Genomic DNA, 14,949 nt, shown 5'->3' with positions numbered 1-14,949 from the left:
TCTGGTATTTCTGCTTGTTTATTGATTGGAGTCAGTGGGGGACATTTTCTTAGACTTTTGAGGCCTAAATAGTGTTCTACCTCAAAGATATCTGACCAAATATGTATTTTTCCTTTTCTTGAAAAAATAATTGGAAAATAGATAAATGGACCCGAGGCTGTGATTTGTGTTGTAGCTTCCCAGATTCCTAATCTTGGTGAAAGTGTGATAGATGCTTCCCTCCAAGAGAAAAGAAGGATTCCGATGGGTAGGTGACCAACACAAATTATCTTTTCAATTCTTTATTTTTTACCGGGTATCCATCTTTTTTTAGTATGTGTGAGAAGTGAAGTTAGTTCTTTATGCCATGTGGCCTGGTATAACACTGGGAAGATTGTTGTTTAGCAACTTAACTCTCTCTCTCTCTCTCTCTGCTGTTGTTCTGTTTCGGATTTTAATTCACTGCTGCTGACATCTGTTGCTGGTTTGATTTTGCAGCTGAACAATGATGTTGTTAATGTCATCAACATATCTATCGGAAGTATTTTGGCAGTCTTGATGCAGCAAATTGTACTCCAAAATTGGTATAAATTTTTGGCGACTAAAAATTTTAGTCAGTAAAAATTTTCAGCTACTAAAAATGGACTTTTGGCGAGTAAAAATTTAGTCGCCAAAACTGCCATTTGTTGTACTGTTCCATCAGTTTTTTATAGAAAAAATTAACCTTCAAACAATAATTGTTCGGCATTTATAATGGTTTATAAAATAGTGTAGTGATCCTCTTAACATTTGTTTTGATCCTCCATGGTTTGTCCTTGTTAACAGGACAATGCATAGATAATTGGACGATAACGGGGAGCAAGCAAGGCATGTTTTCTAGTGTGAGATTTCAGATGAGCTTATTCTTTTCCAATCAAAAAATATCAATTGTAAACAATCCAATTTTTTTTTTTTATTTGTATAGCATTATTCTAAAAATATTGGCCACCATGCTTCTATAAGTAATCTAACATACTATTGATGGTGATTCAAATAATCAATAATGCTTTTGTGTGCTTGAACTGCATGAATTATGTTAGCACCCAAAATCAACATTGAATGAGTTCATATTTATTCCCTTGATATCTCATTTTTGCTTTACGGTAATTAAATTACAGGACAACGAAGCTTGATGCTTGTCAAAGCTGTGAGAAATGGTGGAACAACACTCATTCAAGAAGGAAGAGGATTGTGATTGTACTTTTATCTTCCCGCATTATTTCCCATTTAGTCCATATGAGAATGGTAATGTAATGCACTTGTGTGATATGAGTTCATGTAACCATAAAAGGGTAAAAGAATACCATGCAACCAAATAATGGAAACTTGATAATAAATAAATAAATAAACAAAAAAAAAAAAAAAAAAACAACAACGAGAATTGCAACCACAAGATTAACATTACCATCATATTCTCAAAATACAAGATAATTAGACAAGTAGTTCAAAAGTTCGAGACTTTTTAAAAATAAATAAATATATGTAAATTAAGCAAAGTCTTAATGGTTGCACATGCATTATTTTTTGTACCAGCCAAAAAAGTAAAGAAAATAGGGAAGATTTTTGGTGCGTAAATTAAACTATTAATATCTAAAATTTAATCCAAGTATCACTTTAATTTTTGTAATTTTAATTTGAATAATTTATATTTTATATTTTTAATTTTGTCACACTATTGTCCTGTTAGAATTTTTTACATGCAAAATTATAACAGCCTCAATGAACCCTATAAATATACTACATATTTTTAATTATATTAAGCTTTTTTAGTTTTTGCACGGAATTTTTTTTTATTTATTTAAAATATTAAGAAAATGTAATGGCAAGGACGGAAGTAAAATTTTGCTCAAATTAAAGGGAACCAATCATGTAATTTTACCTATTTTTGGTTTGACGAGATCTGATGGTAATGCAATGGTGGCAATATGGTCGTTCGACGATTGCAGTGGTTCAATGATGGCTGAATCAGATCTGGGTTACGGTCATGGTGGCTGAATGATGGTCGACAATGGTTGGATGGTGGTGGTGGTGGCAGCGGCAGATGAGCTGTTGGTTGGTGGCTCTCTACAATTGTGATGGGGAAAAGGACGAAGGTAATAAAATGGGGAAAAATGGGAAGGGATTGGTTTATTATTGTTTCAGTCTAAACACAGACCAACCAGTGTAAGATTTTGGAGAAATTCTAACTTCTTTCCCATAATTGTAAGTGAATAAATCAAAAGAGAATTGTAGTTTATTTATTTATTTATTTATTTATTTTTTAAAAAAGAGTAAATTATATCGTTTCCTTTATTTTGAACAAAATTTACTTTAGTCATCGTAATTTTAATTTGAATAATTTAATTTCTACATTTTGAATTTTATTGTATTGTGATCCATCTGGCATGTGTTGTTAACATTTGAATGGAAAAATTATGTGTAAAATTAGATGGATTAAAGTGAAATTTCAAACAAACTAAAGGGAATATTGGTCTTTGGTCGCACTAGTTTTACACCTGGTCTTTTTAATTTCAAATTTTTATAGTAAATGATGGAGGAATCACATTTATAACAAAATTAAAAGTATATAGATGAAATTATTAAAATTAAAATTAAAAGTGATATGAATGTAATTTAGCATAAAAATATATAGGTCAACTTATGCAAATGGTCCCTATAATTTACTCATTTTATCAATTTGATCCATGTTTTTTCAATTTGATCAATTTTGCCTCCGAATTTTACGGATTGTGTCATATTAGTCCAATAAATAACGGTGGTTAAGTTTGATGGATAGAAAATCAAATGAGGTATCAATTTGGTCTCTGTAATTTATAGGATGTGTCAATTTGGTCTCTGTAGTTTATAGGAAAGTCAAAACAACAGGGACTAAATTGACACATTCTGTAAACTACAGGGACCAAATTGACACACCATTTTATTTTCCATCCATTAGAGTTAACCACCGTTATTTATTGGACTAATATGACACAATCCGTAAAATTCAAGGACAAAATTGATCAAATTGAAACAACAGGGACCAAAATGATAAAACAGGTAAACTATAGGGATTACCGCTGTAATTTGCCCAAATGTATATATAGAATTGCAAGTGTAAAATGCACCGGAGTTCATTAGTTTCCAACAGCATAGTGCGTCTCTTATGTTTTGCACAAATAATCTCTAATGTTTTAAATGCTTCAATTTAATCTCCAATTTATAAATTTTGTCACTAAATAGTCTTTATGTTTGTTTTTGCCTATAATTGATAATGAAAGTGAGGGCATTTTCATCAAATTACCTATGACACTAAATAAGTTAGGGATCAAATTGACACAATTGAAAACATCGGAGAGCAACATGAAACTAATGGCACATTGTGAGACTTTTTTTTTTTTTTTTTTTTCTCGTTTTGCTGGTATTTAAATGTAATTTGATGAAAATGCCCTTACTTCCATTATCAATTTTAAATGGAAATAGAGGTAGAAACTACTTACTACAAAATTAGTAGATTGGAAATCAAATTGGCACATTTAAAATATCGATGACCAAAATGATACAAGACACATACCAGGGAAAATGTAATTAATCCAAAATAAATCACTCAAATTTTGAATTTTTAATTTTGAATTCGTGGTGTAGATTTAAATTTGGTGTAATGTGAATCACATTCAAAATAAATTGTATCTACACATTTCAAATTCTAACATTCCTTTTTGAATAGGTAACATACGTTTTACTTACCAAATGCACAATCGGCTCAACCAATGTGAACGTAAGGCTGTTATTAAACATGTAATCTCTTCTAGAAAGGAAAACGTTAAGACAAAAGTATTACATTCCAATTGATTCCCTCATAAATTCATCACTTTCAATGTATTTCAGATCCTAAAAGAGCGTCTTTGATGAAATACAATTTAGCTGCAACATCATTAATCTCCATTCTTTCTCTAGGCAAATCTGAAGAACAATTGACTCCAATTTCAAGTATCAAACTCAAGCACTCCACAATCTTTTTCACTCCTTATGGAGTTTTCTTCTTCTTCGTCTCCTTCGGTCTGAAAAAGTATTGGGTCTGAAATCTCTGATGCACTGCCAAGCAAAGCCTCTTTCACAAAGCTATGGAGGCTTAAACCATCTTTAAATATTTCATCGGTGGGTCTCTTCCCAGTAAACATTTCTAACACAAGGATACCAAAACTGTATATATCACCATATGTTGAGATCTCACTTCCCATACCATATTCTGCAAGCAAAATGCATTTGTAAAGGGCAAAACAAGATATTCGATATAAAAGACAGAAATGCTTCATAAATAGAAAAAGTCAAAGAACTGTGCATAGAAAAAATAATGTGTTGCCCAAATCACATGCAATTTTCTTTACACTTTTTGGTGCACGAAACAATTAAGAACAAATGAAAGCATATTCACCTGGAGCAGTATAACCTATTGTTCCCCTTATGCCAATAGATCTTGTTTCACTTGTAGACAAGTCATGGGTGGCATTGTCTGCAAGGAATTTTGCTAATCCAAAATCACCTACATGCCCAGTCATATCTTTGTCAAGAAGAATGTTGCTTGGCTTAAGATCGTAGTGAACTATTGATGTTTGACCCTTGTTGTGAAGATAATTTAGTGCACAAACAATATCAATGACAATATTTAGTCTTTGAAAAAGATTTAACTTCCTAAACTCTTCATTTGATAAATCTTCATTGGGATTTGGATGTAACCACTCCTCAAGGCTCCCATTGACCATGAACTCATAAATCAGGGCCTTGAAGTCATGACCCCGATGATCTACTGTCGAACATGTTGTTAGCACTTTGACAAGATTTCGATGTCTGATGTTTCTCAAGGCCTCACATTCGGATAGAAAACTCTTCGAGGCTCCATGTTGCAAAAGGTTGAGTACCTTCATAGCGACAATTCTTCCATCGATAGCTCCTTTGTACACAGACCCGAAACTACCAACACCGATTAAATTGAAAGATGAAAAGCCATTAGAGGCTTTAACAAGAGTTTGGTAAGACACCCTCAAGGGGGAATTTTTTGATGAATCTAAAGGAGTATCTTTTCTTCTATTTCTAAACTGGCAAAGATAGAGAACACACCCCACAAGAGCTAGTCCTACAAGCCCAAAGGGTATATAGAGTGTTAAAGTTAAGGCACTGTTTGATCTCCTATTTTCATCCACTTTGAAGTTGCATTTAGGCAGCTTCAATTCAGCTAAACCCCGCCCACCCCCCACAGAGCTTACTGTTTCCCACTACTGATATTTTACTTGCATTACTAAATACGCCTTGTGTTGGTACTACACCTTCAAAATTATTAAAAGACAGATTCAAACTCTGCAACAAAATAAAGCTCTCCAAGTATGCTGTAATTTCACTAGACAAGCTATTATTTGCAAGATCCAACTCACTAAGGCCTCTCAAGAAACTCAAAGAAGAAGGAATGGTTCCATTGAAAAAGTTGTTCCCCAAATGCAGCGTTTCCAGGCTTGTGCAGCTGCCCAGAATGCTTGGAATTTCACCCAATAATAGGTTCTTAGAGACATCCAAGTAACCAAGGTTTATCAAGTTTCCAACTTCCATGGGAAGAGTGTGAGAACCCGAATATAAAAATTAAGTAAATAATTAAATAATAATATTACAATCTCAAATATTTTGGTGGTGAATTCTAAGGTGCAAATTAAATATTATTGGAGGATCTTTTAATTAATTTCAAACCTAAAATAAATTTATGGTGAAAGTCATTGATTTAGAAGCAAGATTTATTATTAAAAAAAAAAAATGGAGAAGAGGGTGTGACTTGAACTCTAGACCACAAGGTTAATATATAAGACTCCTACCATTTGAGTTGCATGTAACTTATACATATGTTTTGTATATTTATCTATCTATTTGACCTAAGTGTGCCCACCACTAGTATAGAATAAAATAAACACAAACCCTACTCTATTATTTGTTCACCACATAGGGCAACAACACAGCAGCCACGGGAGAAGGTTTGAGAGAAGGAAAAAAAGAAGAAGATGTTGCAATCAAAGAACTTTTGGGTGTGTTGTGTTGTGTGTGATCATCAAAGGTTAGCCCTCTTAGGTTTTCTTCTCTTCTTTCTTTGTTCTATCCTTATTCTATAATTATTTTATTCATTCATGGAGAGGTTGTAGGTTTATGTATTGTGTATATAGATATCCTATTAAGAAACTTGAGGAGCTAAATTTATGTGTAAAGATTGGGTGTAATTTTCAGTCCAAAAAATTCTGCACAGAATCGCAAACTTTAAAAATCAAGAAACCATATCAAACAGATGAATTTTAATCTGAAATTTTTACAGTAGATCAATTACACATTGAATTGCATATCTGAATTTTTTTATAATTTTTGGGAGTCGAAATCCATATAAATTGAGGTATTCAAATCTGTCCAGGAAACCAGTCCGAAACAGTAAATTCGGGATTGTTGTTCTCTTTGGGTATAAATCCAAAAATTATCAAATTAGTGTCATTAGAACCGGTTACGAGACTAGTTTCGTATGTTTTTGGCCTTGCATTGATTGCTCGTGTATATTAAGAGAACCGTCAATTTCTTTAAAGTGCTGCAGAAAACAACTTGTTTGGATATAATTAATTGTAGAAAATTATTTTGATAAGCAAATCAAGTGAAACCAATTGGGTTTGAAACTTAGGATATATTAGATCATATCTGGAGGTTATTAGAATTTTTCGAATAGCGTGGAGTGGGTTTTGGTAATTTTCAAAGTTAGCGAATAGATTGGGAAAACTAGTTTAAAACACTGTTTTATCTTAAAGTTATTTTTAGTTAAGTTTCGATCGGAACCTATGTCTTGGGTGATTTTAGACCTTGAACAACATGAACTTAGGTAATATTTAAGAGTAACGGTGAGTTGGGTTGAGCCGTGTTAGTGCGCTTTAGTTTGGGGTTACTCAGTTCGTATTCTTTAGTATTTTTAAATTAGCAGTGACGTGTAGTTTTCATATTGGTTCAGGGCACTAGTTGGACTTTCATACTCTATTCGAGGATTACATCATTTCGTTTCAGGTGAGTAGTTTCATGCTACATATTTTTATAAATGTTCCCCTACCCTGAACTGTTGGAAAAATTAAATTGTTGTTTCATGATTAAACTGTTTTGATAAATTATTATATTATCAATTGAATCAAATTATTTCTGAAACATGTGTGAACTTGGCATACTGTAAACTATTTGTTTTGGTCTCATGTTTATAATGATGAACTACCATGTTTTGCGAAACTGATGTGTATTGATTATTGGGACCATGTGTGTATTTAGTCCAGGGAAATTATTCCACTGCGTGTGGTGACTCTGGCCACTAGGGAACAGATCCGGGTTGGGCCGTGATGACTCTAGTGCTCAACGATTGTAAGGAACAGACCTTTAAAAACAACTAGGTGACCTTCAATCGGATCGTCTTTGAGAAAAGGCCCAGGTGCCACCCTGAGGATGACTCTTAGTTCGGTATTGGATCCAACGGGGCTTATAGCCTGAGAAATGTGTGGCAGATTATTTGTTTTTATTGGTACCCAGAAAATTATTGGTGTTCATGTTATAATCTGTTTTAAGTGGAAAATGCCGTTTATCATGTTCTTGCGAGACATAAGTATTTTAAGTGTTGATTTGTGGAACCTTCTTTTTGAAACAGATTGTATTTACCAAACTGTATGCCAATCTAGTTTCTGTGATATATATCTTATTTTGGAATTGAACCCTGTTTTCAAAACTGTATTTACTATCCATGTTGCTACTCACTGAGCTATCAGCTGACTTAGTTTTTATCACTTCCAGGTGTTAGAAGGACTTAGAGTGGACTCATGGCATAGCGGGGACTCAATTGCATGGACCTCTAGGGCATTCCTTTAGTTTAGAGTGTTATGTCAAGTTTGTGCATATTTATATTTATTCTTATCGAAGTTCATTTAGGATTATTTTTTGATATGTGGGTTGTTTATATCCCATAAGTTTGGATGATTTTTTATTACGGTTGATTTTGCCGTTTATAATTGTGACATGTCTGGATTGAGTTTTGGTTATTTATTATTGGACTATTGTTTAATTGTTCAAGGTGAAATTGAATGCGTGTTTAGGCTTACGTGTGCCTTGGGCTAAGTCCCTGTGGGCCACGGCCGGTCATGCCCGGATTTGGGGTGTGACAAAGAGAACCACTCAATTGGTTTTGGGATAGGTCTAGATATATAGATAAGGATGAGATAGAAACAACTTGTTTTGGTACGGTACCATTAAGGTTGTTTTGAGAAAGAAACAACATTTGCAAGGTTCTACAATTCCGTAGGCTGGAAGGAATGTTTACCTGAAAATTATTGCTTCCCAAATCAAGTTCACTTAACAAACTTAGATTTCCTAGGGAAGATGGAATGTTACCAGACAATGAATTGCTGTAGAGAATTAATTTGTGTAAATTTTGAACCTTTCCAATCTCAATTGGAATAGTACCAGTGAGTTGATTAACCTGCATAAGCAAACTCTGCAAGCCAACAAGATTTACAATCTCGGGTGGAATGCTTCCGAATATCTGATTGTGGTCTACATACAAATATTCAAGGTTTCTCGAGAGATTACCGATGTATTCTGGCAACTTGCCGCCAAAATTGTTCATACTCACTTCCAAACGCTGTAAATTGGTAGCATTGATCAGAGAGAACATAAAGCTCAAGTGATCAGCTTCCCCAGATCCAAGTTGATTGTCCCAAATTCATAGCCACTGGAGGTTTTGCAGCCTCGCTAAATTAGGAACCTTTCCAGTAAGTTTGTTTTGAAGCAGTAATAGGTAATGGAGTTGAGATGCATTTGACATTGAAACCGGAATTGATCCTGTAAAATGGTTATGACCAATGTTGAATAATTGAAGACTAGGAAGGGTGATGCCCAAGTCCCAGGGAAGACTTCCCTAGATTTGGTTAATAGTGACATCAAACCGTGTGAGAGAAGAGTGGTTGAAGAGCAAAGGAGGGATGGTGCCGGACAAATTGTTTATGCCGAGTTCGAGCTCCTGAAGATTCTTTAATTGACCAAAACCATCAGGAATGCTTCCGTCAAAGTAGTTGTTGGCTAAAGAGAATATGAAAAGAGAGGACAAATTCGCGAAAGGAGATATACTCCCTGTAAGATTGTTGTCTCTTATAATTACTGTCTCAAGCTTTGACAACGATCCGAGCTCCATAGGAACTTTTTCTACCAGCCTATTGTAAGAAAAATCAAAGAAAATTAGGTTAGCACAATGAGATATATTTACAGGAATTTGGCCACCAATTGAGTTTTGCTTCAGTTGCAAAATATGTAGCCTTCTCAAACGGCCAATTTCCGGTGGAATTTCATTGCCAAAGCTATTGTTCTGAAGCTGTACTTCCCTCAGAAAGCTTAAATTCCCGAGGTGTGGTGATATTGATCCGACCTGTTTCGAAGACTGTAAGTCCAAGGCAATGACCCTCTGATGCTTGCAGCCACACATAACACCCTGCCATTGGCAGAAGTGGATGGAATCATTCCAGGAGCTAAAAACATGGAGTGGATCATCAACTATTTTGGCCTTGATTGCCAGCAATGAAAGTCGGTCTGTCTCGTTCCCCATTAGCCAGGAGCTGGATATGGTAGTAGTAAAGCCAGAGTTTAGAATGCTCAAACAACATAAGAGTATTAGATGAATATGCAAATTGTGAACTAACCATGACATGCTCAAGCTTAAGCTTCGAAGCCCCATTGAGCAAAGAACGTGCATGACTGTGTTCTGGTGGATTGCTTTTATGCCAAGTATCTTTCATGGCCGGCTCTGGGAAACTGCCGTTTCAACCCGCCAGTTTAGGATTAAAAAATAGGGTCCATATAGGATTAAAATTTAACATAATCTATTTTTTGTTAGACCTCAATTAAAGAGATGACCCCACCACCAAACTAAAAAATATTAGTAGAAGAACCCAATTACTTTACTTATCAAAATAAGTTCAACGCTTACTCTCCATTTGGTTTGAGAGATAAGAAAAAAAAAAAAAAATGATTATGGTTTCTCACCTTCTTATTTAGATACTATGTTTAAAAAAATAATTTTGATTTTTCACCAAATCTCACCACTTTTAATGAGAAACAAAACTTAAGTTTGGTGTGCTTTGGTTTTATCGCCATTCTCACAACTTCTCTATTTTTTTTTTCATTTCTCACCAAGCCCCTTAATCCAAATGGAGTGTTAATACCAAACCCAAAATAAAATTATTCTAATTAATAATGGAGGGCCCAAAGTAATTATTTTATTTTACCAAATTTCTCTTCAACCCAATCGACCATTCTAAAATTGAACTTTGTCTTGATTTTCTCTTAGATGTTTTCAAATTTTGTATCATTTCAAGTTCTATTTCAATTGTTTTTTTAATTTTATTTAAAAATTAAAATGTCTAAAATTTGAATAGATTGTTCCCTTTTTTTTTCTATTCTTTTTGGCCAAGATTGTAGGATGTTAGTTCTTAGTAAAATAAGATTACAACTAAAGGGTCGCATCTGTTCTATCAGCTCGAACTCCTGACCTTCTACTCACGACACCCTAAAATGTAGCTACAAGTCCATTAGGCCAAACCCAAAGCCTCAGATTGTTGCTTGTTGACATGTGGATATATTAGATTGTTTATGTCATCATAATTCTTAGAAATTATTTATTCATATATGAAAAAGAAAAGAAAAAAAAAAAGAACAAAAATTGTAAAGAATTAATTGAATCTCAATAAAGAGCTCTTGGTTCAATTTTGCAACTAGCAGTGCATGAACTATAATGTTTAAGTGATATTGTGTTACTAGCTCCATTTTTATTTGATGTTATAACCAGGGTCGGAGGGACATGGGGGCCAGCGGGTCACGTGCTCCCCTGACTTTTCAAAAAAAAAATTTTAATTTTTTTTTTTATTTTGAGGGTTGTTTGTGGCTTACACACAGTGCCTATATGCACAATAGCCCAATTTGACCCAAAAACACTGACACAGGCATACACGCACCCAAACACACTGGCACAACTCCAATCCCATTACTTCTTCTTCTTCTTCTTCTTCTTCTTCTTTTTTTGATTCATGAGAAACCGGTAGCAAGGCTGAAATCCTAAAACCCTAAAGGTGTATGGAATTTTTTATTTTTTAAATTTATTTACAGTATTTGTTAAGTGTCTCTCTCTCTCTCTCTATATATATATATATATTTTTGTTTTCTTTATCTCTCTTTGTTACTTTGCAATTTATCAACTCGCGATTCACTAGATTAGGATCACACAACACAGATTTGGGATCACACTACAACCTTGGTATCTTCTCTTCATTGTTTACAGGTAACTTTATTTATGATTTTTTATTTTTAAATATAAATTATGAGTATTAATTTATAGTTATTTGTTAAGTTTTGATTTGTAAAATTTTTTTATTTGTTATTATTTATGTTAAAATAAGAGATTTTGATATGCTAAAATTATGAATCTCAATTGGTGGTGATTTATATTAAAATTAGGGATTTTGGTTTGTTGTTGTTTGTGCTAAAATTAGGGATTTGATTTGTGCTATAATTAAAAATATTAATTTGTAGTATTTGTTACTTAAATTAGGGACTTTCATTTAATATAGGTATATTATAAATTTTATTTGTTGTGATTTGTGCTAAATTTAAATTTTTTGATTTGTATTAAAATTGGAGATTTGATTTGTGGGGGTTTGTGATTTTGATTATGAATTTTTATTTTGATTTTTATTTTTTAAAATAGTCATGGAGAAATATTTCAAAAGAAAATCAAAGTTTGAATCATCTCTTCCTCAAGAAGAAGATTATAATTATTCTTCCGCAAAACAAAGTCGCATAGAATTCAACTTAGAAGACCTTCTTGCAGATCCAGGACTACATCTCGGATTATGGACTATAATGCTAATGATAAAGACCAAATTCGTAGGGAATATCTACAAAAAGGTCCTTGTCAGCCTCGTGATCATAATTTTTCACAAAAATCATTTGAACAAAAATTTCGGCGATTTAATTAGGCTTGGTTTAGTGAATTTCCTAATTGGTTGGAGTGTAGTGTAACAAATTGTTTTTATTTTTATCTTTTCAAACCCGATATTGGAGATCAAGCTGGTAGTGATTCTTTTGTTGGTGAGGGTTTCTCAAATTGGAAGAATAAAGAAAAAAATTCAAACTCATGTTGGAGGTCCCAATAGTGCTCATAATCAAGCTTTGAGTAAATGTCAAGACTTGTTAACCAAAATCAACATATTCAAATGATTTTTTTCAAACAATCTGATCAAGCTTGAATTGAGTATCGAACCTGTTTGAATGCATCGGTTGATTGTGTCAAATTTCTTCGAAGACAAGGACTTGCATTTTGTGGGCATGATGAATTGAAAATTCAAGTAACCAAGGAAATTTTCTTGAACTTCTCAATTTTCTTGTCAATCATAATGAAGATGTCAAAGTGGTTGCATTAAGCAATCCTCCACAAAATCTCAAGTTGACATCTCTTGATATTCAAAAAGATATTGTAAATGTGGCCACAATTAAAACTATCAATGTGATTATTAGAGATCTTGGTGATGCATTTTTTTCTATTTTGATTGATGAAGCCCGTGACATATCAATCAAGGAACAAATGGCAGTTGTAATACGATATGTTGACAAAAAAGGCCAAGCGATTGAGCGTTTTATGGGTATTGGGCATGTTGCTAATACGAATGCTCTCTCGCTCAAACAAGCTGTGGAAAATTTATTCTCCAGACTTGGATTGAGTATTTCCAGATTGCGGGGTCAAGGATATAATGGGGCTAGTAATATGCAAGGTGAGTTCAATGGTCTTAAAACACTTATACTGAAAGAGAATCCTTGTGCATATTATGTTCATTGTTTTTCTCATCAATTGCAATTGGCACTTGTAGCCGTGGCAAAGAATCATGATCAAATTGCTTTAGTTTTCACTTTGGTTTCTAATGTGGTAAATGTTGTTGGAGCATCATGTAAATGCCGAGATATTGTTAGGGAGAAGCAAGCTGCAAAAGTTGCTGAGCCACTTAATACTGGAGAGCTATCTAGTGGGCAAGGCTTAAATCAAGAAACTAATCTTAAATGTGCTGGTGATACACCTTGTGTTCACACTATGGTACTTTAGTCAGCTTGGCTGGTATGTTTTCAACAGTGATTGATGTGCTTGAAATGATTTCGAAGAATGGTTCAAATTCAGAACAACGAGCAGAAGCAAATGTATTGTTGGACTCAATTCAATCATTTGAGTTTGTATTCAACCTTCATTTGATGAAAACGATATTGGCTATTACAAGTGAGTTATCGCAAGCACTATAAAAGAAAGATCAAGATATTGTTAATGCCATGAATTTAGTTTAAATTTCTAAAGTACGGTTCTAAAAGATGAGGGAGAGTGGGTGGACATCTTTACTTGATGATATTTTGTCTTTTTGTGAAAAGCATGAAATTGATGTTCCCCAAATGGATGATATGTTTGTAGCTCGAGGGAGAAAAAGGCGCAATGCTCAAGAAATTATAAACTTACATCACTATCACGCTGAGTAATTCTACACTGTTTTTGATATGCAAATTCAAGAACTAAATGCTCATTTCACTGAGGCGAACACTGAGTTGTTACTTTGTGTGGCATGTTTGAATCCATCTAACTCTTTCTCTAGTTTTGACAAGAAAAAGTTAATTCATCTTGTTGAATTTTATCCCAAAGAATTTTCTTCAGTAGAGCTCATAGTACTTAGTGATAAACTTGATACATATATTATCGACATGCTATCCAGTATTGAGTTATCAAGGTTGAATGGAATTGCCGATCTTGCTAAGAAAATGGTGGAGACTGAAAGAGACAAAATATATCCATTGGTGTATTTGCTCTTGACTTTAGCATTAATCTTGCCTGTTGCAACTGCTACTGTTGAGAGGGTATATTCAACTATGAATATTGTGAAGAATCGATTGCGGAACCGAATGGGTGATGAATGGATAAATGATAGCTTGGTTGTCTACATTGAGAGAGAGATTTTTGATGGTATTGACAATGATACTATCATGGAAAGATTTCAAAAGATGAAAACTCGCCGGGGTCAATTGTAAAAGTTTAAAATTAAAAACTTTTTGTAATGAATATTAATTTTTGATGTTTAATATTAGCTCGAAAAATTATTATTATGTTATTGTTATTGATTGGGGAAGAAAAATTTTGAGATTATAATTAATAGGTGCCCCCCCCCCCCATATTAAATTCCTAGCTCCGCCACTGAGTAGAGCTACATGGGTTTTTACTTGTAGGAATGCCGAGAGTAGGAATATGATTTTAAATTACTTTGGATTACTATTTTGTTAGTGGATTATATTAGTGGACTTAGTGAACAATTTCATATGATAAGGATTGTTTATTATTTATAGATTTTGACATTATGATAATTAAAGATTTATTTTGAGTATTTTATTTTGGTGGTTTATTTGATTGGACTCTTAGCCTTACATGCTCTGTTAGATAGGTGTGCGGCATTGCCATGGGACTTGTGGCATGATAGAAAGAACTTGTAGGACCTATTGGTGTTAGGGGTCATCAATGGGACGGGCCAAGCTTACCCGACCCATAACTATTGTGTCCACATCCCATATATATTAATAGATTTTTTAGGTTTTGACCAGTTAATGGTCTGGTACGGGTCGAACTTATTTAAAAAAATTAAAATCATGTCCCACCCCACATTTATTTTTTCTTTTTTAATAATTCATATGATCAAATTAATTAATACTATTAAAACAATCAAATTAAAGTATAAATTTACCAAATCACATATATATTATTAAAAGTAGTGTTTTTCATATGCTTAGGTAGCGCATTATAAGGACTTACTTTTTCTAATAGAGTTGTGTCAACATGTATTTTCTTAATTA

At 33.5% G+C, this 14,949-nt stretch overlaps 1 protein-coding gene, 1 long non-coding RNA gene and 1 pseudogene across 2 annotated transcripts; 2 read left to right on the top strand and 1 right to left on the bottom strand.

The window, feature by feature from the left end:
- Nucleotides 1-3,980: 3,980 nt before the first annotated feature.
- On the bottom strand, nucleotides 3,981-5,595 carry LOC114274788 (putative receptor-like protein kinase At3g47110 pseudogene; annotated as a pseudogene).
- Nucleotides 5,596-5,679: 84 nt separating this feature from the next.
- On the top strand, nucleotides 5,680-8,095 carry LOC145789654 (uncharacterized). Its single transcript, XR_014327807.1, has 2 exons — nucleotides 5,680-6,088; nucleotides 7,013-8,095. It is a non-coding gene; the product is annotated as an uncharacterized LOC145789654 (long non-coding RNA).
- Nucleotides 8,096-11,930: 3,835 nt separating this feature from the next.
- On the top strand, nucleotides 11,931-14,136 carry LOC114265644 (uncharacterized). Its single transcript, XM_082873121.1, has 5 exons — nucleotides 11,931-11,985; nucleotides 12,480-12,848; nucleotides 12,945-13,139; nucleotides 13,202-13,342; nucleotides 13,754-14,136. Exons 1-5 carry the CDS (start codon nucleotides 11,931-11,933, stop codon nucleotides 14,134-14,136), a joined length of 1,143 nt encoding a protein of 380 aa, XP_082729247.1.
- Nucleotides 14,137-14,949: the final 813 nt, after the last annotated feature.

Source organism: Camellia sinensis, chromosome 1, assembly GCF_055761805.1.
Source record: "Camellia sinensis isolate YWXY chromosome 1, ASM5576180v1, whole genome shotgun sequence".
In the NCBI taxonomy this organism is placed as follows: domain Eukaryota; kingdom Viridiplantae; phylum Streptophyta; class Magnoliopsida; order Ericales; family Theaceae; genus Camellia; species Camellia sinensis.
This window is presented reverse-complemented; position numbering and strand designations above follow the sequence as displayed.